Genomic DNA, 27543 nt, shown 5'->3' on the forward strand with positions numbered 1-27543 from the left:
GATCGGGAATATGACGTACAGATCTTCCCAAATAGGATATGTAAGTTAAGTGTTTTATTGACAAGAATTCTGAGATATGGTTTGATAATTGTTCTAGGCGCTGATCGTTTGTGACGCCTCGATGTTTGTACTAGGGAATTGTAGCGCAGACTCCAGGTGAGTGGGCTTTTGGTTTTCAATATATGTATATACGCTTTATGGTTTTCCCATAAAAATTGATTTAAATGATTTTGTGTTTTATATGCCATGTCAAATGCTTTATATTTTGGTATATGCTTTTAGTAGTTGTGTATGTTATTGTTTGATGATGCAGACGCTCAGGTAAGTTCTAGTTGAGTATATATATTGATGATTGTGAGTTTCATTATGATGGTTATACATAGAGGCACTTAGAGCTCATAAACCTGCACCCCGATGTTATTGCTCTCGCCCGTGGCCAGGGCATAGTGCTTCACGTGATGTTCACCTCCTGCACCGCATGCTCATCTTTGATCTAAGTTTTGTGCACAGTCCTGTCGTACAGACCACTATAGGTGGTTTCAACTCGTAGGTGACCCGCGATTATTCGCACAGTCTTCACGTAATCGTAGCACTTGAGCATACTTATTACACCTAGTCATGTCGTACAGACCATATTAGGTGGTTTCAACTCATGTGCAGGAATTGGTTAATGAGCTATAGGTTCAGCCATACAGGTCACGTTAGGTGACTCCGGTTGGCATATCATTTTACATTGATTTATCTCACCTGGTTTATGTCACAGCCCGTTCCAAAATATTACATTCGTGGCTGTGAATGGACGAAATTGCCTTTAAGAAATACTAAGTATGTGAAGCTCAAGTTGATAATTATCTAAGTTCCTAAGTTTTGAAAATAAAATGGAATTTAATAAGGATGGAACTTAGATTTTTAGTTTAAAATTTTGTGGTTTAGAGTTGGGGATTGGAAAAGGACCACGTGGGATCCCCATTCCTTATTTCCCTCCCCATTTCCCGTATACTGTCCTTCACACTCTCTCTCTCTCCTCCCTCACGATTACTCTCAGTTCTCTCTCCCTCTCCTTCGAACTCACACGGACCACCACAAAACCACCTAAAACCTATACCAACGACGAATCTAACACCACCATTGGAACCCTGAAGACTTCACGATCACGATGGTATCCATTTCAAGTAAGTTTTGCTTCGGAAAACCCTAGTTTCAAAGTTCCCGTGAAATGGTACTGTTCATGATCTTTTAAATGGTTACGATTTAGGCTAAAACAAGATCACAGCGAGCTTGGTGAGGTCCCAAGGAAGCTCGGAGTGCTTCGTTGGAAGTTTTTGGACGTAAGAACACGGAGATCGACAAGTTCAAAGTTTGGCCGGAGCTTTCGAGGCTTTTTCCGGCGAATCCCCGGCGAGTTAGGAGTCGAGGTAGGTATCAATCTCTTCGTCTCGTCAAGTACTACAACTTTCCTTTTTGTTTCACTCAATTTCGTTGAGTATTGAAGAAGTTATACTCATTTGAAAAATACCCAGTTTCCGGCGACCTCCGAGGCTTTCGAGGCAGTTTACGGCCAAACCACGGCGAACTAGGTGTTGTGCAAGGTACCATTATCTTTGTCTCTTCAAGGGCTACAACTTTCGTTTTTGAATCACTTGATTTCGTTGAGAAATGACAAAGTTATGGCAATTTGAAAAACTGCCCAGAAAACGGCCGCCGGAAAAACCAGTCCGGCGACCCAAGGAAGAAGAAGGTGCTACAGTAAAAATAAAAAATAAAAATAAAATTATTTTAAAAATATGTCGACGTCCGTGACGTCGAGTAGATCACTGTGGTATATTCATATACCTAAATTGAACACCGTATGAGAAAGTTATTGAAGATTGTTGGTTAGGTGTTCAAATAACGTTTTATAGTTTTCACATTTAGGTGAAAATGTGAATTGATGATCCGACCGTTGGATCATCACCAAACTTTGATACGTTATAGTACGTAATATTTGAGGATTATTGGAACTTACGGATTGGGAATCCGAGTTACGGATCTTCCGGAATTGGAATTGTAAGTCCATAATATAAAATGTTAACCGTCACTTAGTTTTGGAAATTGACGGAAATCCAACCGTTGGATGGTAATGAAATTTTAGGATGTTATCCTAGAGATATATTGTGGACCTCTGGAAGTTATGGATTTAAAATCTGAGTGGCAGATCTTCCGGATCGAACTACGTAGTGACGTATTTTATATAAGTTAAATATTCTATCGATATGAATTCTGAGGTTGGATTTGATTACTATTCTAGGCGGCGATCGTCGTGACGCCTTGATGTGTGGTGCTAGGGAGTTGTTGGATGAACTCCAGGTGAGTGGGCAGTTTTGTTTTCCGTATATATATATATATATATATATATATATATATATATATATATATATATATATATATATATATATATATATATATATACTTAACGTTTTCCCAGAAATTGAAAATGCATGAAATTATGTTTAAAATGAAATGCATATGAGTTATGTGGAAAAACGGGAAGTGAAATACCATGCATAGAATTGATATGAAAAGTATATAGAAATGTGAGTTGAAATGCCATGCATGAATTGATTTATGATGCATATGTATGAATTGGTGCGGTGGACGCACAGGTAAGAATTGATTTATGATGCATATGTATGAATTGGTGCGGTGGACGCACAGGTAAGAATTGATTTATGATGCATATGTATGAAATGGTGCGGTGGACGCACAGATGAGTATTTAATTACTGTTATGATGATGATGATATATATTGAGCTCAAATCCTGCACCATGGTTTAGTGCTTATAGTATTCACCGCATCGCACGCTCGCCTTGGATCCAAGTAGATGCTAGTCGTACAGTCCACGCGGAGTGGGTACGACAGACCAGTCGCGAGAGTGTTAGTGAGATTCCGACTGGTGGGTGACCTTAGATTATGTGCACAGATGATTTATGAGAAGCACTAGAGCGTAACTTGTGTGCAGAAGGCCGGACGGGTCACAGAGGTGACTCCGGTAGAGTGATAATGATAGATTTTGAGCTCTAGGTTCAACCGTATAGGGCTATTAGAGGGCCTACGGTTGATTACTTTCTTGCACCTGATATGATTATGTTGATGCATTCATACCTTATTACTGTTGAGATGATGTGGCATGGCATAATTAATATGAGAAATGTTGAGATGACATGGCATGGCATGATTGATAAAGAGATAATGTTGAGATAGTAAAAATGAAGTTTTGAGAATATATATGTATATTTATATTTTACATTTCTGGGAAAGTATACAGGTTTTACGGAGAGGGGTTACAACGTTTTGAGAAATGTTTGGTTTTGGAAAAGAATTGTTTTACTGACCCACTCAATTTTGGTTTTGCGCCCCTCCAGGTTCAGGAATCACAAAGGTGTGGTGACTACGAGGAATTCGACGGTGTTCTGACAGATTGGACAAAATTAGGACTCACCTTCGGGTGTATCAACTTATAAATTGTATAATTAAAGCTTCCGTACTGTGCAAATGGTTACGTCACTCTCACGTGACGGCCAGCATGCCCTCCTTCGGGACGGGGTGTGTCAGTTTACATATTTCCTTGTTGAAATGATATGACATGACATACTTGGTTTTTACTGCCTTTGTGCATTGTTTTTACGTATATACGTAGTATTATTTTCTGGGAAATTATACAGGTTTTACGGTGAGGAGTTATTATTTTTGGAAAAGAGAAATGGTTTTCAAAAAGCTTTGTTTTTGCCCACTCACGTTTTTTCTGTTTTGTGCCATTTCAGGTTCTAGTAGCATAGTTTCTGTATCGATGAGGATTCTTGGCATATCCTAGAATAGTGGCTTCCTAAGATGGTATGATCCTTATCTTACCATATTGTACTTTACTTATGATCTGACATCGCATATGAAATGAATCCATACCCGCTCACCTTACACTCATGTACTTAGGCACTTTTAGGTTTAAATTTATTCACATTTTCTACATCACTATATTGTATGGTTTCGTTACCTTCTAGGTGTCAGCCAACACAACTCGATTCAGAGTCCTAGTGGACATTCCGGGTTGAGGTGTGTCATAACGACTTTTTGTAAAGTCTTAAACATTGTGAATAGAAATATATCAATAATAGTTATCTAAACTACATATTAATAAAACACTCATTGTCAACTAGAACTATTTAAAATTACTAGTTTAACTTTCTAATTAAAATTGAACATGAATAAGTAATATGGGTAGAAATGTAAAAAATAAATTTCTCATTCCCACTTTATCACTCTCTTCCTCTCTCCTTCTACTTCAAAAAAAAAAAATATATATATATATATTTCAGACCCACTTTGTGTGTGCCCATGCCCCATATGCTAGTTACTTATAAAGAAAGTTATACAATTTAAAGACTCCAATAAAATCAAAGTATTGACTTTTTTTTGTTTATTGAAGACTTTTGAAGCATTCAAACATTGGGATTACACGTTTCATCTTCAAATCAACCAAACAGTACAAACTTGAGAAATGTAAGGAAGATTTTCGTAAAATGAGATTCTCTACGAATTTTTGTATAATAATTTTTTTTATTTAAATAAATAATATTATCTACCCTAAAAAAAAAAATTTAAACTTAACGTTACAATAAACTAACAATAATAATATTTAAATTCGTCAATATTAATAAAAAAAATATGCCAAGAACATTTAATGATAAATGATCCATATAAAATCTGACTTTCAAAAATCTCCTTAACATTTTATCCCACAAACTTTATTTAACTCCAAACTCTGTCTCCTCCTACTTTCACAGTTTCACCCGTTGTCCTTTTTCTGGTCTGGTCAACCTTGTCCGTAGTTATTTTGCCCATCACGAGAAAATATAATACATATCAGTTTCTAGTTGTCGATGTCCCACACGGCCACGCTGACATTTCCTCCTTCTCTCCCTCCCGATAGATTTTTCATTATCACCGGTATACAAAGTGTTATATTACGTGTTATTATATAAATAATGAAATATATGTGTTAGAAAATTAATAACTTAAAAAATAAAATTTCTCACTACTCTTATTAAAGCACGTGATGTACCATTTGTTTTTCCGTCACAACTAAAAATTTATCCTCCCTTCCCATCCTGGGTCCCAAGCGTGTAGAAAATTGTTTAGTTTATTCAGAAAAAGGTTATTAACACTCTAAAAATCTCATTCTACACTTCTTACTAGTGTATTTTTCTTTTTAAATTTAGAAAGTTTGGAATGTTTACAAAAATTTTGTAGTGTCAATAACAATTCCTTTTAACTAAATCCCATCCCTAAGAAATCTTCAAACCCCTCTCAGCCGTCCGATCTAAATCGTACTTTGACTCTCCCTCCCTCCCTCCGCCTTTTATATGATCCCCATACCCCTCAACACTCAACCGCCCTCACCCCAAATCTCAATTCCTCGCATGTCCTCTTGAGAGACCTCCCAACCTCGCCGGCCGGAGATTCTCGAAACCCAAACGATGGCGGTGGAGCTGATGAACTTCCCGAAGATGGAGGATCAGAAGGCCATACAGGAAGCGGCATCACAAGGATTGCAGAGCATGGAGCACCTGATCCGGTTCCTCTCTCATCAGCAGCAACAGTCAAACAACCAATCGGCCCGCGTCGACTGTACGGACATCACCGATCACACCGTCTCCAAGTTCAAGAAGGTCATCTCCCTCCTCAATCGGACCGGCCACGCCCGGTTCCGACGCGGTCCGGTTCAGCCGGTTCACTTCCCTACTTCTCACCCCTCGTCTTCACAAACACTCAACTTAGCTTCGGCTCTAAATCTTACTCCGACTCCGGCGCCGGCTCCAGTGACTACTCCGGCTATCGTCCCTTCGACTCCGATCGAGTTGAGTTTCGTCCAATCCCAGCCACACAGCATGACGCTCGACTTCACGAGGCCCAACGCCTTCACGTCGAACCCGAAGAGCGCGGAGATTGAGTTCGCGAAGGAGAGCTTCAGTGTCTCGTCGAGCTCGTCATTCATGTCGTCGGCGATCACCGGAGACGGCAGCGTTTCGAACGGGAAGCTCGGATCGTCGATCTTCTTGGCGCCCGCCCCGGCCGTTTCCGGTGCGAAGCCTCCCCTCTCTACGGCGCCGTATAAGAAGAGGTGCCACGAGCACGACCACTCCGACGACACGTCGTGCAAGTTTTCCGGCTCGGGATCTGCTTCCGGCTCCGGCAAGTGCCATTGCTCCAAGAGAAGGTACGTGTAATTCATTACCCGCGCATTTTAGTTTACACTTCCTGTCCCCAGCTAAAATACGCCTCTCGCACGATTACTGAGACGATAGGATTTGGCTGGTTTTTCCATTGTCTCACGAACCACGAGAAAATTAGTTGGACCATCCGAGGAAGCGAGTTGACTCGGACGACTCAACTCGGTTTTATTTAGTGGACCCGGCCCGTATCTGGGGTCAACGGTTTTGGTTGCTGGGCTTTAATGGTCGTAGCACGCGTTGACGCTGATACGTTAAGATGAGCCTGGCGTATTGTTTTTCTCCGCGCGTGGGATTATTTAATTTTGACCGACGACTAAAACCCCCTAAAATATTTTTTATATCCGCAATTTTAATTAATAAATTAATAGTTTTAATTTTTGGTAATTCAGGAAAAATCGGGTGAAGAAAACGATTCGTGTGCCGGCGATAAGTTCAAAAATCGCGGATATTCCAGCGGACGAGTACTCCTGGAGAAAGTACGGTCAGAAGCCGATCAAGGGCTCGCCTTACCCAAGGTACTTAATTTAAATCCCAGCCGTTGATTTGTAATCAAAATGAAAAATCGTGAGGTGATATATGATCGGACGGTGAGAATTGAATCCGACGTTTGCTTAATTGTTTTTGTTGAACAGGGGATATTACAAGTGCAGTACGGTAAGGGGGTGCCCGGCGAGGAAACACGTGGAGCGCGCTCCGGATGATCCTGCGATGCTGATCGTAACGTACGAAGGGGAGCACCGGCACGCGCCGGAGAACGTGGGGTTGGTGTCTGAGTCGACGTGAGTGAAAGTGGGTAGAAAGAAAAGAAAAGTGGGTAGAAAGATGGATTTGTTCCAGCAGTTTGAAGTAGTTGAGAGGAAGGTGGTGGAACTGGAATGGATGTAAATTTTTATTTTTATTTTTAAATCTTGTAGTTTAATTAAGTGGATAATGGGAAACAAATTGAGGGAAGAATCTCAATCTGTCTCAGCGGTGTTTAATTTAACTAATTTTACTTCTTTCCAAATTATTTAATTAATTTTATTGTATTTCATTCGGTGGGAAACTGGAAATAATATTTATTTTATTGGTTAATTACACTAATATCTCTTGAAGTTGAAGTTTAACGAGTTTTTACAAATATTTTTTTACATTTAAAACATTACGCTAACATTTTTTCAAATTTTAATTCCTTTTATACAACGTTTTAGTAAAGTATATGCTCCTAAATTTATTAATTTATTCTTATTAATTACTGGAAACTAATTAAAAAACTTTATAATTATATATAAAGATTATAAAACATTAAACACTTAAAATATAATAATACGGAAGCGATCCAAACATCAACCCGAGGGTTTTGATATTGCAGTTTTAATTTTACTTTTGATTCATCGGGGCCGTCTCAAGACGATGAAGCTCTTGAGTTTGTGGTCCTCGTTTTTCATTTGAGCTGTCGTATTTTAATCTATGAAATGAAAGTCAAAAAAGTTGATACGTAATTAGGGGGAATCATGGTGACTTAATTGATATGGGGGACAGTTGGCGTTATAAGTCAAAAGCTCCCCCTACCTTCCAATGAAATTTTATTTTTGTGGGAGGTAGGCATGAAGGCACTAGACTTTCGGAATATGTAGAAGTATATGATGTGTTATTCAAGATTCATTTATTCCTCGATGTTCACCGTTTGAAATCATAGTTTGCTTTTTCCTTGATTGACTTAGTACACATTGAAGATTACATTGCCACAAAGTGTTAATGGATCGGTTTTTTCGCCTCTATCGATTTTTCTGGTCGGTTTGGTTTGAGCGATATTATCTTGGTTGTTTAGAGTTGAACGCAAAATTTTACCATTTAACTATTTGAGTCGTAAACTCATTAAATTATGCTTGAAAGCAGTGACTTGCCCTTGCCCACCACAAAGAGTTAAAGAAAGAAGTTTTGGATGAAGAATCGGAGTAAAGCAAAGAGAGCTAAAGTTCATGATCACAAATATATTCAGTTTGATTTCGTATAAGTGTTTAACCGTAGTTTTTGAAGGGACCAAATTGGCAACCGAATCGCCAAACGTGGTTTGGTTTGGTTTCATAAACAAATTAATTTTGCCATGTGAAATATCAACCTAATCCATCTAATTGTTGCGATTGATTGATTTTTTTCGCGTTTTATTCAATATTTTGTCCACCCTAGGAGGTTTGAAGAGGCCATTTGAGAAGAATAGTGTCTATTTTTATTGATGATGGGTTAAATAGAAGTTGAAGCTTGTTACTGAAGCTGGGCTATATTCGTGTTGGAAAAAAAGCTGCACCGCATACTACCAAATGGATGAAGATTAAGAAACATCTTGGGCATCATTTGGACTTGTTAGTATCATATTATATTGGACTTCGTTACTTAGGCTTCCAGACATTGAACCCATGATCTATGTAAAAGGGGATGAGCCCTTAGTCTATAAAAGGGACTCCTCACCCTCACAATCAAAAGGGCCTCACATCTCCAAAGAGAGGCTCATATCCAGCAACCCCCTCACACTCTCAAACTCTTTCTTTCTCTGGGGGACTCCCCATCACCCTTGCAATCCATACATACAATTAGAGAGAAATACAATCAACATCAGTGTGGACGTAGCCCAAACATTGGTGTAAACCACGATACATCTTGTGTTCTTTACTTTTTTGCAGATTCACGGTCGGATTTACGTTGTTCCAAGACCCCTCCGGTTTTGTGCATCAACATTTGGCGCCGTCTGTGAGAATCGACACAAAAAAACTATGTCGATTCTCTTTCATTTTTTCATCAAATTTCACCACCGTGAATCTGCAAAATCACAAAAACTCAGAAACCCAATAATCTTTCTCTCTCTCTCCCTTCAGTTGTATTTAGTACTCATCGTTTCTAAGTCAAAGGACAAAACGAAACAGAACCCAACTCATTCAATTTATAAGCTTCTGAAATCAGAAGCAGCAAAAAATGAAGGAAAGCTGGAGATCCATCTTCATACAAACAAAACAACCGACTCACAAGGGAACCTGGAGGAGTAGAGAAAACGGCGGCAAACCTGGAGGAGTAGAGAAAGCGAACGAAGGTCAATACGGCGTTGTACGAAACGCCGAGAATCAGAATGACCCGTTCGGAGCTCCGGTGCTTACGCGGCTGGTCGATTATGTTCTCCAACACCGGTGACACCGAGGCCAGGATGCAAGAGTGCATCGGGATACGAAGGGCGTCACAAATGAGGATGTCGACGTCGGGTTCGATGAGAGATTTGGTGCCGGAAAGACCGTGCAGGTCGACGGAGGTGCATCATTTCGGCTTATAAGAAGGGTCTCGAGATCAATCCCGATAACGAGGCTCTGAAATATGGTTTGGCCGACACTCAAGCCGGTGCGGCCCTCTCCCGAGCTAGACCTCCGCCCATGAACCCTGATGCTGAAGCTTTCTCAAATCTCAAGATGTGGGCCAAGCTCATTGCGGATCCATCGACCCGAGCTTTCTTGCAGCAACCCCACAAATCTCGAAGTTTTATCCAATGGCGTCCTGCAAAGTTATCTCTCAATTGAGCCATTCATGATGCCGCTGGATTTGATCAAAGATAACCAACATAATATTACACATAATTGTCTATATAAAAGCTTTGCTTATGGTAATTTTCCTAAAAGACGTGCTGTTGGAAACAAGAAATGTTTGAAATGGCCTCCTCATCCTGCTGTTCCTCACTGTCCTCCCCCTGACCAGCAATAACCAGCAACCAAAAAAGGCCTCATTTTCCCGCTCTTCCACAATCTCGGCCTTCTCTTCCTCCGGCAATGGCAGCCCTCCCAAGTCGTTCGACTACAACTTGCTCATCATCGACGTCGGCGTCAGTGACCACGGTGTCGCTCTCCACGCCGTAAAAAAGGTTTTGAAAACTGCCATAATGAGGAGATTGGAAAGGGATATCAAGAAAGCAGGAAAATGAGATTGGAGATGGATCTCAAGAAATCTGATCCCTACCACTGTCGGCAAGCATGGAAACCATGATTGTGGATTTGGACAGTGGTTATCCACTATCCCACTGAAAAAAAAAACCCACGGGATAACATGCAAAAGTATCCCACTGAAAAAACACTCATGAGGAAGCAGTGGTCACATGCGCATGTTTGATGTTATGGTGGACACCACCTATTATTCTATAGAGAATTTCAATTTCTTTGGGATCTCTGTGGTTGCCTCCGCAACTACCAGCTGCACATGTTATCCCATTATCCAACCATCTGCTATACCCACCTTCTACAGCAGTCTTTTTTTTTAATGATGTAATTTATTTTTCTTATTTTTTGGAGACATCTATATAAACCCCATAAGAGGGTAATAAAAAAAAAAAAAAAAAAACGGCAAGCCTAAAATAATGGGCTGGAATGTTATGTGCCCATATGCCCAAAAGAGCTAGGCCCTATGGCTCCAAAATTATTCGGCAACCTGCCGCTATTATCACCAACCAGGTGATCAAAAATACGTCCAATACTCCAAAATTATTCTGCAACCTGCCGCTATTATCACCAACTAGGTGATCAAAAGTATGCCTAGTACTCCAAAATTATTCGGCAGCCTGCCGCTATTATCACCAACTAGGTGATCAAAAGTATGTCCAGTACTCCAAAATTATATATGAGCATCACTCATGTTAATCATACATAAACATTCATGAGCATCACTCATGTCAATTATACATAAACATTCATGACCATCATTCATGTCAACATTCATGAGCATCACTGATATCAATCAGCTTCGAAAGCTTCATTTACAGAGCTCCAGCTTTGAGAGCTTCAGCTTCAAAAAGCTTTATTTACAAAAGCTCCAACTTCAAAGCGTCACTTGCAAAGCTTCACCTACAAAGTTTCAGTGCATAGTCTACAAAGACCGCCTCCGATCAACCGCTATTTCGGCCCATACATGGATTGAATTTGAAGTCTTCAGCCAACAACCTTTATTGACTGAAGACTTGGGGGATTACACTATGTACCATATATTGGGCTTCCACAACTGGACCTCATGAAAAATACTTGGGGGGACTTAGCCTATTATTTATGTATTGAGAAGCGATCCCTTATTCTATAAAAGGGACTTCCTCACTTTCATTAAAGAGCACCCATTATTCATGTAATGAGGAGCGATCCCTTATTCTATAAAAGGAACTCCCTCACTTTTATTAGAGAGCACCCATTATTCATGTAATGAGGAACGAGCCCTTATTTTATAAAAATGACTCTCTCACCATTATTAGAGAGCATCGTCGCTAGTTGAGCAACTGCCTCGCCGCGAGCATCACTCATAACCCATTATTCATGTACTGAGGAGTGAGCCTTTATTTTATAAAATGGACTCTCTCACCTTCACTAGAGAACATCGCCGCTAGCTGAGCAACCGCCTCACTGAGAGCATCACTCCTAACCCATCATTTATGTATTGAGGAGCGAACCCTTATTCTATAAAAGGGACTCCCTCACCATCATTAGAGAGCATCGCTACCTACTGAGTAACCGCCTCGCCGCGAGCATCAACTCTAGCCCATCATTTATGTATTGATGAACGATCCCTTATTCTATAAAAGGGACTCCCTCACCTTCAATGCCACAAGCTGAGCCAACCAAGGCAACATAAGCCACAAGCCGAGCATCCTCGCAACATGTGCTACTTCTGGTTGAGCATCATTTCAGATTGGGCACAACCTCATATTGAGTATCAGTTTTAGACGACATCTAGCTATTTTAGCTCATACATGGACTGAATTTCAAGTCTCCAGCCAAAAGACTCTCTTGACTGAAAACTTGGGGGACTACTGTTAGTACCATATTATATTGGGCATCGTTACTTGGGCTTCTAGACATTGAGCCCATGATCTATGTAAAAAGGGAGAAGCCCTTAGTCTATAAAAGGGACTCCTCACCCTCACAATCAAAAGGGCCTCACATCCTCAAAGAGAGGCTCATATCCAGCAACCCTCTCACACTCTCAAACTATCTCTTTCTCTGGGGGACTCCCCCTTACCCTTGTAATGCATACATACAGTTAGAGAGAAATACAATCAACATCAGTGTAGAGGTAGCCCAAACATTGGGGTGAACCACGATACATCTTGTGTTCTTTACTTTCCTGCAGATTCACTGTCAGATTTACGTTGTTCCAAGACCCCTCCGGTTTTATGCATCAACATGACTTAATGTAAATTAACATGAAAGGTGTCTTCTCAAGATGATGCGTAATGAAAGTTTGAAGCGAAGGTTAAAGGGTGCGATTGTAACTTTGAAAATTGCAAGGGGGTGGATTGCCTATGGTGAATAAGGCATTCATTTTTGACCTATTACGCTTCAGGTTCAAACGTTCTCTCTCTCTTTCAAGTAGATTAGAATAGTAATAACGCAAGGAATTAAAAAAATAAAAATTACTGAGAAAATGTTTTTGAGGATGAGTTGATTCTGGATTCATGCCAATGGTAGAGTTTTTATTGCATATATGTATTGAAATGAATGGTTTCTCCTATATATTTTCTTATATAATAATTAAATGTGGATCTTGAAACACAAAATCGAGTGGCTGAAGAAGCTGTCATATGAGCACAGCCTTGTAACATGGGCTTGTAATTAAGCAAAGTATTGAAGTAATTAGTTGTATACAGAATTAAGTCAAGATGGTGAGGGATTTATTATCATCTCATACTAAACCCGAGCCCGCTCTCAGATTAGTACTAGTATGGCACACCTATCTTTGATAGGTACATAACAAACCACAATTGTTGCTCAGATTAACAAAAAAAAAAGTGTTTAAGCTTTTGCTAAATACGTTTAAGAACGAGTACATATATGATATACCCCAATTTTTTTTAATTATTTAAGAAAGAACCTTGAAGGTGTAGAAGTAAATGTTGGAGCAATATTAGAAAATATGAAAGATAACAATATAATTTCAATGATAATAATCATAAAGAAATTCACAACATCAATTATATATGAGATTAACATAAACAACTAGATAGAAAGTTAGAAAAAACTGATAAACTTGGAGATTGAGGTTTGCATAAATGCAATGTCCTAAAGATAAATTTCGCCCATACTCTTGTGCTTGTAGTTCGGTAGGCGTCCGTCTCCCAGGATTCAACAATTTATAATCCGAAGTCAAAACACTTCAATCTTCGGACTCTGGCGAACTTCATATTTTCCGTATTCTCAAGACACGACTCTGAATTTTACACATGAAGCATAAGAAAAACAAAGTGAAGAAACCCTATTTCTCAAGAGTAAAAATTAACTCTAATTTTCTATCTTTCATGAGGTTAAATAAAACTGAAGACATTGATTGACGAAGAGATGCATACATACCTCTTTTAGATGGCACCATTTAAAGGGTCCATATTCAATGTGGCGCCACTTTGTATAAGATGGCACCCACTTAATGACAGATACGGTTTGATACAAACGGTTAAAGTATTTTTCATTCAAATATTGAATTAAATATTATAATATATAAATTTCAACAGTAAATGCTTGTTACAGTTTGAATTATACAACTTTTGTATCAATCAATTGCAACCATGCATTTCACCTTCAATTATATGGAAAAGGATACTCGCCGAATCATTTTTCTAGAGATCTTATGATCGTGACCGTTTATCGTGTATCGTACAGTCAGTTTTCATTGTGTACTATTTTTTTTTATTTTAAATTTTAAAATAATTTTTAACTGCACGATATACGATGAATAATTACGAACATGGTATTCCTAAGATCCAAAAAAAAAAAAGAATTTGACGCGGATCCTTTTCCCAATTATACATCTATGTATCAATCAATCGCAACAAGAAAGTAAAAAAAATTAGGTTGAGGACTTGATAGGTCAAGTCTATGCCTTGAAGACAACTTCTAGCTACAGAAGAACAAGCAGCAATCCTTGACTACGTCCTCATTTTTAACCTTATAAATTGTCCAGAGGTCAGTTTTTCATGCCTCAAAACGACACTCACTACCCAATTTCACAACCCACTTCTCAGAAACTGTAGTACTGGTTACCCAAACAATTGGAAGCGATCGATCGTCGCCAATTCGACACACTCATTCTTCGTCCTAGAAGAAACACAATCGGAGGTACGTACCAGATCAAATTTTGTAACACATGTTATGTTTTAACTAAACAGTAGATACGTGGTAGGGATATAGTTCCAACTCAAGCCTTTTCTCGAACTTGGGAGCTCAAAATATGGGAGTGTTGGCTGTGAGATTGATCTTTGTATACACAATTTTGAATGCATTTATCTGCTACTTGGAAGGAAATGAGAGAGATCGGCTTGCCTTACTAGCCATCAAAGCTCAAATAAAGCAAGACCCTCATCAAGTGTTGAGTTCTTGGAACGAATCCGTTCACTTTTGCAAGTGGTACGGTGTAACTTGCAGTCCAAGACATCGTGAGAGGGTCACCGTCACTGGCGGATCCACAGTGGGGTCGTCGGGTTCGCACGACCCCTTGGAAACCATGGAAACAACCTTGAAGCTCCCATATGCGACCTCTTGGAGCTGGGGTCGTCGGGTCGGACTCGCACGCCAACTGTTCGACAAAAATCCTGAACCAAGACTCGGCAGGAAGAGGAAGAAGAAGCAGCGCTCGCATGGAAAGCAACGAATCCTACATATACATTCTTCAAAATAATGCTTATATGGAAAGCAACGAATCCTACATTTAATCTCAAATATCCCTTTTTAGCGTGATTCTATGCAATTTAAGTGATAACTGATATCCGTGATGCAGTTTCTTATGAAGTAATGAAAACATTGGATGAAGTAATCAACATTGTTTTCCGTTTGGATATTGGTAAGCTGAGATAAGCCTATCTGTTTGTAATGTTTCCAGGTGTATATAAAGGCAACTGGTGAGAAGAGTGCAGAGATGGTGACTGACGAAGGTGCAATTTATGTGACATCAAACAGAGGCTACAACTGGAGGGCTGCTGTTCAGGAGACTGTTTCCGCTACTCTTAATAGGTATGTTTTCATTCATTGGTCGGATTAAAGATTATAGTTGGAAACTTAAGACGTTCACACAATATTTCAAAGTTTGAGATTTTACGTATATCGTGAATATCTGAGATGGTTTCTTTTCGTTTTCCTCAGATTTTCATATTGTTTAAGTTGGTTGCTCTTTTATTAACGATACAAAGGCAACAAGTTTCATGTATCTCCATTGCTTTTTCAGAACAGTTTCTAGTGGAATTAGTGGTGCAAGTTACTACACTGGAACTTTTAATTCTGTGAATCGCTCACCCGATGGAAAATATGTTGCCGTCTCAAGCCGCGGTAATTTCTATCTCACTTGGGAGCCTGGCCAGGTGAGTTTCTCCTTTTCCATGCAATATGGCTTTTCCTTCTGTCTACTCACTGTGTTTTATCTTTTACCCCCTGAAAATTCAGATGCAGTAAGTTTGTGGGATATACTCATGCACTCATGTTAACTGTGAAGCCTGTGATTCATTGCCTTCTTTACATTTTCAGCCATACTGGCAGCCACATAACAGAACAATTGCAAGAAGAATTCAAAACATGGGATGGAGAGCCGATGGTGGTCTTTGGCATTGTACAGTTTGTACTTGCACCCAAACAAGCAGATATTCATGAACAGGTTAAGTTTCTTATGGATTAATAAATATCCAAAAGAGTGTCAATCTAAGAAATGTAAACAACACAATTTGAAAGAAAGCAACAAGTAATTGGAACAGTCAACCTTTCATATTATTTATTTTCTTTACTTCGTTTTGCTAGCTAGATTGAAATACATTGTTGACTTACTCCGTCGACACTAGACCAAAGACACAAGGCTTATTATCTAGCTTGATATATACATTGACCTCCCCATACAGTAAAAAGATGACACTAATGGTTAGTAGCTATAAGAGGTTTGATGTAAACTATACGCAGTGTACACAAAATGAGATCCAAAGGGTGCCCAATACTGATCTTTGCATGCTTGTTCAAGAAGTCATAAGACATTTCTCAAGTGACTTAAAACCAGTTCTTCTAACCAACCCGAGTGCCTAATTTCCATTGTCCAATGCAGACCAAATCTATAGGTAGTATAATTTTTCAGAAGGGCTGCTAAAATATGGTTTCCATGATCAGTTCTTCTAAAACATCTTCTACCATCTCGAAAACAACCTCCTCAGAATCATTCCGGAGATCTAGCCATGTTCCAGAGCTTGTTATGTCCTTTTCAACAATTTTCTGCAACTTCCGTGGTGATGAATGTGGTAAGAGGTACCAATCAACAGACTTCATCACCTCATTAATCACAGTTTTCTCAATGGAAAGTTGTCTTGAGGCAATTGGCTTGATAAATGACACCAACGGGGAGTATGGAAGCCAGTGGCGGGAATTAATCGACGCTTCATTCCCCAATAGTTTGTAATATTGTTTCCATTATGAATTATGAATGAAAGTACTATGATTTCATTTTCAATATGTTTTTCCATCCTAAATTTTTATTTGAACTTTTACACTGCGACCCCTTGGGGTAAGATTCCTGGATCCGCCACTGGTCACCGTGCTCAACTTAGGGTCCCAAAACCTGGAGGGTTCCATATCTCAACACATTGGAAACCTGAGCTTCCTAAGGGAACTCCGCCTCGGAAACAATAGCTTTACACATCAAATCCCTGCTGAAATCGGGCGGTTGCGTAGGTTGCAAGTATTACTTCTGTACAACAACAGACTCAGTGGCCCTATTCCGACCAACATATCCAATTGCTTCAACCTCGTCACTATTCATTTTGGTTACAACAACTTAGTGAGTAAAATTCCCTCAGAAATCGGCTCATTGTCCAAGCTTCAAACACTAGTTTTAGAGTTTAATTGCTTAACCGGAGCGATCCCTCCTTCCTTGGGAAACCTTTCTGCTCTTGAGATGCTTGCTGCATATAATAACAGCTTGTCCGGAAGCATCCCTAGTTCTTTAGGCCAATTGAAAAAATTAACCTTCTTTTCGTTGGATTTGAATCGATTGTCTGGCATGATCCCTCCTTCCATCTACAACCTCTCTAATATTGTTAAGTTTTCTGTGTCGATAAACCAAATTCAAGGGAGTCTTCCCTCAAACTTGGGAATAACTCTTCCCAATCTCCAAAACTTTCACATTTTTACAAACCAATTTACCGGAGCAATTCCCATGTCAATATCCAACATCACAAGTCTGGCCAGATTCATTGTTGCAGAGAACCATCTATCCGGGCCAGTTTCGAGTTTGCGAAACCTTCATAACCTCCAACACTTCGCCATTAACCAAAACAATCTTGGAAGTCGTGGTTACGGTGACTTGAGTTTTATCTCAGACTTGATAAATGCCACAGAGTTAGGGCACTTGTTTTTAGGCACCAACAATTTTGGTGGGACTCTTCCCTCATCAATTTCCAATCTCACAACAAAGCTTCAAATGTTTGGGGTGCAAGAAAACCAACTAAATGGAAACATTCCATTCGGGTTTGGGAACCTGATCAGCTTGGAAGCATTGAGTTTGAGGAATAACCACTTCACAGGTAACATCCCCAATGACATTGGAAAGTTATCTAGTCTAGGGTTATTGGCTCTTGGGCGCAACGAATTATCCGGGAGCATTCCTTCCTCTCTAGGAAATTTAACCATGTTAACCACGCTCCAATTGCAAGGGAATAACCTTAATGGCAGCATCTCTTGGAGCCTAGGGGAATGCCGTCGGCTGGTCCAATTGAATCTTTCCCGGAATAACCTTGACGGTGTGATACCTGATCAAGTTCTTGGCCTCCCTTCCTTGTCCAAATATTTAGACTTGTCTAAAAACCGCTTTTTTGGTTCCCTTCCCATGGAAGTTGGAAAGTTGAAAAGTCTAGGTGTGCTGGATGTTTCTGATAACATGCTATCCGGAGAACTTCCTAGCACTCTTGGTAGTTGTTTGGGTTTAGAAGTCCTACACTTGCAAGGTAACTACTTCAATGGGACAATACCTTCATCTATGGTTTCACTGAGAGGAGTACAAGATTTAGACCTTTCTCGCAACAATTTCTCGGGTGAAATTCCACAGTTTTTAGAAAGATTTGACTTCCTGAGGAATTTGAACCTGTCTTTCAATGATTTTTGGGGAGCGGTACCAACTCAAGGTGTTTTTAAGAATGCAAGTGCAAGTTCAGTTGTCGGAAACGCCAATCTCTGCGGCGGTGTTGCTGATTTCCATCTGCCCAAGTGCATCTCGAAAAAGTCCAAGGGGAGAGGACTGTCTTCGAGATTGAAATTAGTACTCTCCATAGTCCCTGCCCTTATAGGAATAGCTATGGTGTTGTTCTTTCTAACTCTCTGTCTTTTAAGGAAGAGAAGCAAAAAAATTGCATTACGGAGCACCAACTTGACGAACTCTATTTTGCAAGTGTCATATAGTACCCTCCTCAAAGCTACCGATGGGTTTTCTTCAACGAATCTGATTGGTTCGGGTAGCTTTGGATCTGTGTACAAAGGAACTCTTGATGCTGCTGACGGATCACCTCAGCTTGTCGCCGTGAAGGTGTTTGACATGTTACACCAAGGAGCTTCTAAGAGCTTTCTAGCCGAATGTGAGGCACTAAAAAATATTAGGCATCGGAATCTTGTCAAGATTATAACAGCATGTTCAAGTGTTGATTTTCACGGTCATGATTTCAAGGCTTTGGTTTACGAGTTCATGGGCAATGGAAACTTGGATGAGTGGTTGCATCCAACTTCTGGAACACAAGAGGGTACACACACTCCCAAATATCTGAATCTTATTCAGAGGCTAGACGTTGCGATTGAGGTTGCTTGTGCGTTGGACTATCTTCACAATCACTGTGAGACGCCAATTGTTCATTGTGACCTTAAACCAAGTAATGTTCTGTTGGATAACGATTTGACTCGCATGTTTCGGACTTTGGATTAGCAAGATTTGTCTTAAAACCAACCGATAACGCGCCAACAAATCATCAAACAAGTTCCATTGGGATAAGAGGATCAGTTGGTTATGCTGCTCCAGGTAAATATTCTCATCCCTTGTGCTTCACAGTTCCCTTCACTTCTTTCTTACTCTAAAGTAACTCAAAGAGAGCTATTCTATTTACATTTGAAGTGATAATTTGTGATGTCTAATTGAATTGTAGAGTATGGTATGGGAAGTGAGGTTTCGACATACGGAGATGTCTACAGCTTTGGCATTCTTTTATTAGAGATGTTCACCGGGAAGAGACCTACCGACAACATGTTTAGTGACGGCTTCAACCTTCATAACTTTGTGAAGACGGCTTACCTGGAGCGAGCTACAGAGATTGCAGATCTGCTACTTCTTCAAGGAGGTGACAAGGACACTCCCAACGATCAATGCAGCTCGAGAGCTCAAAAACTCGAGGAGTGCTTGAGTTTGACATTCGGAATTGGGATTGCTTGTTCTGCTGAATCCCCAACAGACCGAAAGGATATCAGTGGCGTCGCGTCTGAATTGCGCTCCATTATGAACAACCTTCCCGCATGAGAAGTTTTGTTTTATATGTTCTACATGAGATATGTTGCTAGATAGCTTATTCATATGGGGTCAAGCTGCTTGTACATATGTTGTGTTTCCTTTCATATGAGCTTAGTAAGTTTAATACTTTAAATTATGTATATAGCAAAGTTTCATTAACTGAGAATTAATTTAGTATTAGCTGGTTTTGACTTTGTTGCACAAGCAAGAAAAAGCATAAAAATGAGACGGTGCAATTATATGGTCTAGTAAGTTGGCCAGCTAACAGATGCTTGTGTTGAAGGCGGTTGATTGCTCTGGTGGTTAGAGTATTTCTCTTCAAACTATTGCGTTCCACATTCAAATCATTTCTTGATGTAGAACAAATGCCCGAGCGGATTGAACAAGAAATTGACTGTCAGAAGACAAAAGGATGCAGTGGGAATTTTGAGATTTGGGTCCGATCTCCAATTTGGGCCATGATACATTTTCGGAAAGAGAACAGCGCGGCGTTTTCAACACACAACTGCGTAGTGAAATATAATGGATTTTAGCGATCTGAGGTCGTTTAGGATTTCAAAAATGCATTTAAATTCTTGTGATAAAAATCAGACCTTTTGATTGTCCAAAGATGTTGTAAACAGCTTATTTAAGTCGTGGATGTTATCCATTGCACTCATCAATTAATCAAATTATCTTTTGAGATTTTTATCAAAATGGTGAACTCCAATAACTTTGGTTCTTCAAAGATTTAGGTTGGTAATCATTTTGTTTCGTGATGCGTTATTTCATCTCTCTTTAGTCTAGATGACTAGTATAGAAAATATCGTTTGTAGTAATAATAATAATAATAATAAAAAGAATGTTAAAAATGAAAAATCTGTAATGTTTGTAAGTAAACAATACAATTGACGTGTATCACATTACCTGATCACATCTTGTGAAAAATAATCAAACAATAATTATTACACGAAAATGAATCTTGCAGGAATTTGGAAGTAGCATATTCTATAACAAACATATTGAACAATTTTTCATGTACTAACGTGACAAGAAAAAAAAGTTGATAAAAAAAGTAGAATATTCTTCATGCCTTCGCCCAGTACACTTTTCGTGGGTTCTCTCAATTATAAATTTATATCTACCATCCATGTGGTGTGGAGGTTGGGTTAAAAGTAACCATCCAACATTAAAACTTATTAAAAATGGTCATTTGAAAGTTTCAAAGATTATGACCACATGAAAAAATAACACAAACTTGCACCATAAGAAAAAGAAAATAAGAAAACAATACAACAGAAAGTTTGGACAAATTTCCCAATTTCCAACTTCCACCCACCCTTATTAAACAAATTTATTCATTTTTATTACATCTATGCCTTTTTAGAAACACGGTTTTCAGACACTATTTGATCACATACATATAAGAAACATTTTTCGTTGCATTCAAATTTTAGTCGCATCAAAAGTAAAAATCAAAAAATAAAATAAAAGAGCAACTTATTAAGATTATAGAAAGAGGAGAATTTCTAGACACCCGTTAAATTGCCATTTGTCTTAATGGAGTATTTTTCCATGGGATTTGGATCCTCTCCTGGGCAGGGGATCCGAATCCTCCTGATCAGTTAATATGGACCATTAGATTTTGATCTTACGACTACAATTATCATAACTTTTAGATCAACTCTCTATTTATAACCGTTGAATTTCCCTTGTCATCTAGCCATGAGGATTCGAACCCTCTGCTCAGGAGAGGATCCAAATCCTTTTCCATGGCATCCTATTTATAATTTCATGTTGCCCTACCCAACGGGCCAACTCTCCCAATAAATCAAGAATTAATGATTTCTCAAATCGTGTAGAAATTTTAACTTATGAATGAGTTTGATGCCCTTGGATTCTGTATTTGTGTGCAAAGTGAGCGGAAGAAGAGAAGAGGAGGCTGAAAAGAAAAAAAGTAAACAAATTGCAGAGGAGGGAGAGAGAGAGAGAGAGAGAGAGAGAGAGAGAGTGGCAAAAAAGCCTAAAACGAGTTTAACAACAAAGCAAAGAGAGAGCAGGGGGGTTTGCGGTTTTGCCTTACTGTCATGCACTTTGTCATCACTCTCGTCGGATGCGATTTATAGAACTCTGCAACTAGTGGTCTTTCTCTATCACTACATTCCTGATTAGGGCTTCTCTGCGTCCTGGGTTCACAAGCCGATTCGACTCGGCCGGGTGAACTGGATCTCTCTCCAACTTCAAGTGAGTTACCTTCTTTTTCGTTCCTTGTATGTCTTAACTCATGAAAATCTGGATTTGCTTTGCTTTTGCTTTTGTGGGTTCAGTGAGATTTCTCTGTTCTTTCTTGGCTTGTGGGTTTCGATTGGTAAGGACCCAGATGAGATTATTTTTTTTTCGATAATTCCTAGAGAAATTGAGAAAATTTCACTTTATAAAGGAATATAAGAAAAGCCCAATTTCAATTTTATTGCATTTAGCTGCTTAAAGTTGTTGTTTTCTTTTCGCTCCCAATTTGTGTGAGACTTGTAGTTTTGCAGCTTTTGATTTTTGGGGTTTTTTTGTGTGATATTAGGATTTGAATGGCGCATTCCGTGAATGATAATAGCATTGAGAGTTTGATATCTGCAAGCAAGGCATTGAGGCTAAGCTTACAGAAATCACAGGGCATAGGGTCGGCTCTGGAGAAAGCCGGAAACCGATTTGAAGAGATTAACCACAGGTTACCTTCTCTTGAAGCTGCAGTTCGACCCATTCGCGCAGACAAGGAAGCCCTTGCTGCTGTTGGTGGTCATATTAACCGCGCTGTTGGCCCTGCTGCAGCTGTGCTTAAAGTTTTTGATGCTGTTCATGGACTCGAGAAGTCTCTATTGTCAGATCCGCGTAGTGATCTGCCTGGTTACTTATCGGTGATGAAACGTCTGGAAGAGGCTCTGAGATTTCTGGGTGACAATTGTGGATTGGCAATTCAGTGGTTGGAGGATATAGTAGAGTACTTGGAGGATAATGCGGTTGCGGATGACAGGTACCTTTCAAATTTGAAGAAATCATTGAAAAGTCTCCGAGAATTGCAGAGTGAGGAGGAAAAGGCCGACCTCGATGGAGGGCTTCTGGAGGCTGCTTTGGAAAAATTAGAAAATGAGTTTAGGAGGCTCCTCACAGAAAATAGCGTGCCACTTCCAATGTCGTCATCATCTTCTCTTGGAGAACAAGCATGCATTGCGCCTTCACCATTACCTGTTCTGGTAATCCAGAAGTTGCAAGCTATACTTGGAAGATTGATTGCTAATAACAGACTTGAGAAGTGTATATCTATTTATGTTGAAGTTCGAAGTTCGAATGTAAGGGCAAGTTTACAAGCTCTCAATTTGGATTACCTTGAGATATCAATTGCAGAGTTTAATGATGTGCTGAGCATAGAGGGATATATATCAAAGTGGGGAAAGCATTTGGAGTTTGCTGTGAAACACTTGTTTGAGGCGGAGTATAAGTTGTGTAATGATGTTTTTGAGAGGATTGGATTGGATGTGTGGATGGGTTGCTTTGCAAAGATAGCTGCTCAGGCTGGTATCCTTGCATTCCTACAATTTGGTAAGACTGTTACAGAGAGCAAAAAAGATCCGATAAAGCTTTTGAAGTTGTTGGATATATTTGCATCTTTAAACAAATTGAGGCTGGACTTCAACCGGCTTTTTGGTGGACCAGCATGTATTGAAATCCAAATTCTGACAAGGGATCTCATTAAGAGTGTCATTGATGGAGCAGCTGAAATTTTCTGGGAGCTACTGCTTCAGGTGAAACTGCAAAGGCAGAACCCGCCTCCTCAAGATGGGAGTGTTCCGAAATTGGTCAGTTTTATTACGGATTATTGTAATAAACTGCTTGGGGATGATTATAAGCCAATCTTAACTCAGGTTCTCATCATTTATCGAAGTTGGAAGCATGAGAAATTCCAAGAAGGGCTCCTTATAAATGAGGTTTTAGAAATTGTTAAAGCCATTGAACTAAATTTGGAGGCATGGATAAAGGCTTATGAGGATACCAGCTTGGCCAGCCTTTTTGCAATGAACAACCATTGGCATTTATACAAGCACCTGAAGGGAACTAAACTGGGGGTTCTGCTGGGGGATGCTTGGTTACGAGAACATGAACAGTACAAAGACTATTATTTCACAGTTTTCTTGAGAGATAGCTGGGGGAAACTTCCAGGTCATTTAAGCAGAGAAGGTCTGATTCTGTTCTCAGGTGGTCGTGCCACTGCCCGTGATCTTGTCAAGAAGAGGTTAAAAAGCTTCAATGAAACGTTCGATGACATGTATAAGAAGCAATCGAGTTGGGTAATGTCAGATAAAGATCTAAGGGAGAAGACATGCCAGCTCATAGTGCAGGCTGTTGTGCCTGTTTACAGAAGTTACATGCAGAATTATGGGCCCTTGGTCGAGCAAGATGCAAGTTCAAGCAAGTATGCAAAGTACTCTGTGCAGACTTTTGAAAAAATGCTCATGTCTCTTTTTCAGCCAAAGCCTGTTAGATATGGCAGTTTCAAAGGTAGGCAAATGAGCGGGAAATTCAATGGAGTAGCAGATCTCCGCCGTACTACCTCTGCGGTTGTGTGATTGTTGAACTATGTGCATTGTGGAATCACATGGCAGGATTATCCTCCCCTTTACATGATTGGCCTTTCATCTTGTATATGACGACATTCTCAGGAGCCTGGAACTGAATACTGCTGTCCCATTGCCTGAGATTCCAAGATATGGCATCCCTGTAACTCATCTGAATGTTATGAAGAGTTGAACACTGTTTCCATTGCGCGTGAGTTCTAGGCCATGGGGTCTCCAATTCCATGCATGATGATGAACAATTATAACCCAGTTGGACCCCGGCGTAGATAATATATTCAGGTATAGCTATCCATTTTTCGTTCTTCTCAGACTCATTGATTAAGTTATACTAGGTTAGGCAGCCGGAGAAACCTTATAGCTTTGCTAGATTCTGTGTACAATTCTTTCGTATAAAGTGCATCAAAGAGGTCTACCTAGGATTGAATTAATTACTTGTAAGAACATGGGAAAGCTTATAAGTTAGGGACCTTCATGAGATGCTAGTTTTTGTGCTCCGAAACGGCATTGTTGAGAACTTTCAAAATGCCTGAGAGCCAAGTGCTGTCGGAATACTGTTGAGAATAAAGTACCTTCTCGTTTTGATGGACCTGTGTAAAGCCTTCAGTAATTTGTCAATGGCGCTTCTCTTTTCGTTTCACTTTTCCGCCTTTGATTCCAACTTTTCCTCTTTGACTCGAAACTTTTCTGCTTATGCTCGGTGTATCTGTTCGTTCTTCTTATTAGACTTGCTGGGCAAGACATGAGTTGCTGTGTGCTCTACAAGTTTTAAGAAAAGAAGAGTAGGTTGCTTTGTAGGCGAACCTGAGGCCTTTGTGTTACAAACAAAGCCCTCTTCTGGATAACAAAACTGGCGTCATCGTCACTGCCATCTTTCTTGTTTTATTCCAGTTGATAAAATCTTGTTCATTGGGCCGGCTATGATGTAACACTTATACGTCAGTTAAATGAAAGTCTTAATTGTAGCAGTGATCCTGAACTCGCACGAATTATATTTGGTACCTCAACTCCACTTAGTGTCGCGTAATTGGTCCTTTCGTTAACTCTGTTAATTTTTCTGTCAAATACGGGGGAGTACGGGGAGTGGGAGGGAGTTGGAGCTATTAAACAAGTTGAGGGACCAAAAAGTAACTCATGCAAAATATGAGGGACCTTTTCTATGATTATGGTAGGAGCGCAACGATCTAGCCCAATCGATTTCCTTTCTTTCAGTTATTGCCTTCTCGTATCCTAGTCTATTAATAACAAAACTGATTCTTCACTTTAACCCTTTTATCCATTCGAACTTCTTTTTTTCTTCGTACAAGCGTAAATGTTAAGAAATAAGAAAGGGTTTTGTGCTTTTGTACGAGAAGAGTCCTCGTCTCTTCATAATAAGAAGGTATTGCTGACTTGTAAATTACAGTTTGATACGCATACATAAACGACTCACGTCTCGTAGCTTTTCAAACCGAATAATTCCATTAGGGACAAATCAGAAACTATTTCCATTCCAAAAATTCAAACATTTCTGCACAACTGTTTCTTATATGGAGACCAGACCAGGCCCACGGAAGAATTAAAATTTATCATCAATGGAAGTTTGTTCCCTTGGTTTATCTTCTTCCTATTTTTCTCTAATCTCTTGTCAACATAGCTAATCACTGAAATTACTCGACAGAAAAGAAGGGTAAAGTTTGTTAGGTTTTACACAGTGTCTTACGCTAAAGCAAGATCAGTGATGTTAACTACGCAAGTTTTCTTGTTTACTTTCTTTAATCTGGCCTGCATTGTCTATAAACAATTGTCACCGGAAATTGGAAACCCTAATTTCCCAAAATCAAAGTTTGTGGTGAACACGATGGATGTATAGTAGTTTTCTTCCACTTTCTCTAACGTGATAGCAAGCTTGCAAATAGGGACCAGTTTGCAGGCACATTGGATTCACATAAGGACTAGTCAATGTCAACCCCATGGGAAGGAAGCCCTAAGCCACTTTGATATTTTGTGGTTGTGAACTTAGGGTTTGTAACGTGGGAACATTGGAAATTTCTTTTTAATATGTAAAATTTAGTAAAATATGGATGGTATTTTTAGGTCGTATGAAAATAACATTTTTGTTAAAAAGAAAAACGTGAATACCACGTTTAAAAGAAGAGTTATAACGACTTTTAACACTTTTATCATCATTCACACTCCAATATATGTGAGAAAATGAAACGTAAATACCATGTATATCTTGCTGAAGTTGAGGCCCAAAACATTCTACACCTCCATTTCTCATATTTAGCATCAGCCTTTAAAAATGTTCTTAAAATAACATGTTACGTTTCGATATTGACCTAATTGTCAGGTGTTGATGTATGAAAATTTTGATTAATAAGCAAGTGACACATCACCAACACATGATTATTCAAAAAACAACCAATTAATCCTCTTTCATTTTGTCAAGGTTTAGGTTGCAGCATTCAATGGTCGGATATGGAGGAGGAAAAATAGATGATCATGATGGATGATGGATGATGAGGACCACAACAATAACGATAAGAGTTGCCAATAATGATTTGACACTGAAACACAGTGATGCATTGCATTGTTCCTTTTTTTGTTCCCTTACATCGGAGGAGGAGGGTGAGAATTGAGACATGTTTGTGCTGTGTTTCACTCAATCTGGTCATGCCTCGTTCCAACAACACTCGTTCTTCAAATATCTAGAAACATATGACAAGTTAAAAAGACACTGAAAATTACATTTTCTTTTTTACTTTTTCCAATCCGTAAAACTCTGAAAGTACTATTGTGAATAATGTTTTAACCGTCAATTAGTATTGCGGTTTGTGGTATTCTTTATAAGAAGTATTTTTGCTCATCACCATTAAGTGTGGTGTATATTTACCACTTTATTTATCACCGTTAGATGAGTTTGAATTTTAAGATTCGTGTAGTAGATAGGCACAAATCTCGAAATTTAAACTCATCTAATGGTGATAAATAAGGTGATAAGCATACACTACACTAAATGGTGGTGAGCAAAAATGTAGTCATTTTCTTTGGAAGTAGGAGTGTTTTTCAAAAGCATCGCATTAGAAACAACGTTTCTATTTTCCGTTCTAAAATTTCATAATCATATATCAGATTAGAAAAATACTATAATTAAAAATTCCCTGTGATTCTCATACAAGAAAAAAACACTCATAAATCCAGG

The 27543-nt window shown here is 39.3% G+C and overlaps 4 protein-coding genes and 1 long non-coding RNA gene across 5 annotated transcripts; all 5 read left to right on the top strand.

The window, feature by feature from the left end:
* Positions 1–974: 974 nt before the first annotated feature.
* On the top strand, positions 975–3520 carry LOC139192185 (uncharacterized). Its single transcript, XR_011576133.1, has 5 exons — positions 975–1172; positions 1256–1415; positions 1521–1589; positions 2288–2346; positions 3403–3520. It is a non-coding gene; the product is annotated as an uncharacterized lncRNA (long non-coding RNA).
* A 1748-nt stretch (positions 3521–5268) lies between these two features.
* LOC103456088 (probable WRKY transcription factor 17) lies at positions 5269–7221 on the top strand. The gene is made up of 3 exons (XM_008395718.4): positions 5269–6251; positions 6657–6782; positions 6900–7221. Exons 1-3 carry the CDS (start codon positions 5512–5514, stop codon positions 7048–7050), a joined length of 1017 nt encoding a protein of 338 aa, XP_008393940.3. The 5' UTR covers positions 5269–5511; the 3' UTR covers positions 7051–7221.
* Positions 7222–14159: 6938 nt separating this feature from the next.
* On the top strand, positions 14160–16004 carry LOC114821794 (photosystem II stability/assembly factor HCF136, chloroplastic-like). Its single transcript, XM_029095172.1, has 4 exons — positions 14160–14366; positions 15127–15257; positions 15469–15601; positions 15765–16004. Exons 2-4 carry the CDS (start codon positions 15163–15165, stop codon positions 15885–15887), a joined length of 351 nt encoding a protein of 116 aa, XP_028951005.1. The 5' UTR covers positions 14160–14366; positions 15127–15162; the 3' UTR covers positions 15888–16004.
* A 367-nt stretch (positions 16005–16371) lies between these two features.
* On the top strand, positions 16372–19767 carry LOC103415633 (putative receptor-like protein kinase At3g47110). Its single transcript, XM_070812649.1, has 4 exons — positions 16372–16670; positions 16785–19093; positions 19183–19275; positions 19400–19767. The coding sequence occupies exons 1-4, from the start codon at positions 16372–16374 to the stop codon at positions 19765–19767; spliced, it is 3069 nt and encodes a 1022-aa protein (XP_070668750.1).
* Positions 19768–21458: 1691 nt separating this feature from the next.
* On the top strand, positions 21459–24944 carry LOC103415484 (exocyst complex component EXO70A1-like). The gene is made up of 2 exons (XM_008353810.4): positions 21459–21981; positions 22313–24944. Exon 2 carries the CDS (start codon positions 22320–22322, stop codon positions 24351–24353), a length of 2034 nt encoding a protein of 677 aa, XP_008352032.1. The 5' UTR covers positions 21459–21981; positions 22313–22319; the 3' UTR covers positions 24354–24944.
* Positions 24945–27543: the final 2599 nt, after the last annotated feature.

This window comes from Malus domestica, chromosome 15, assembly GCF_042453785.1.
Source record: "Malus domestica chromosome 15, GDT2T_hap1".
NCBI classification, from domain to species: domain Eukaryota; kingdom Viridiplantae; phylum Streptophyta; class Magnoliopsida; order Rosales; family Rosaceae; genus Malus; species Malus domestica.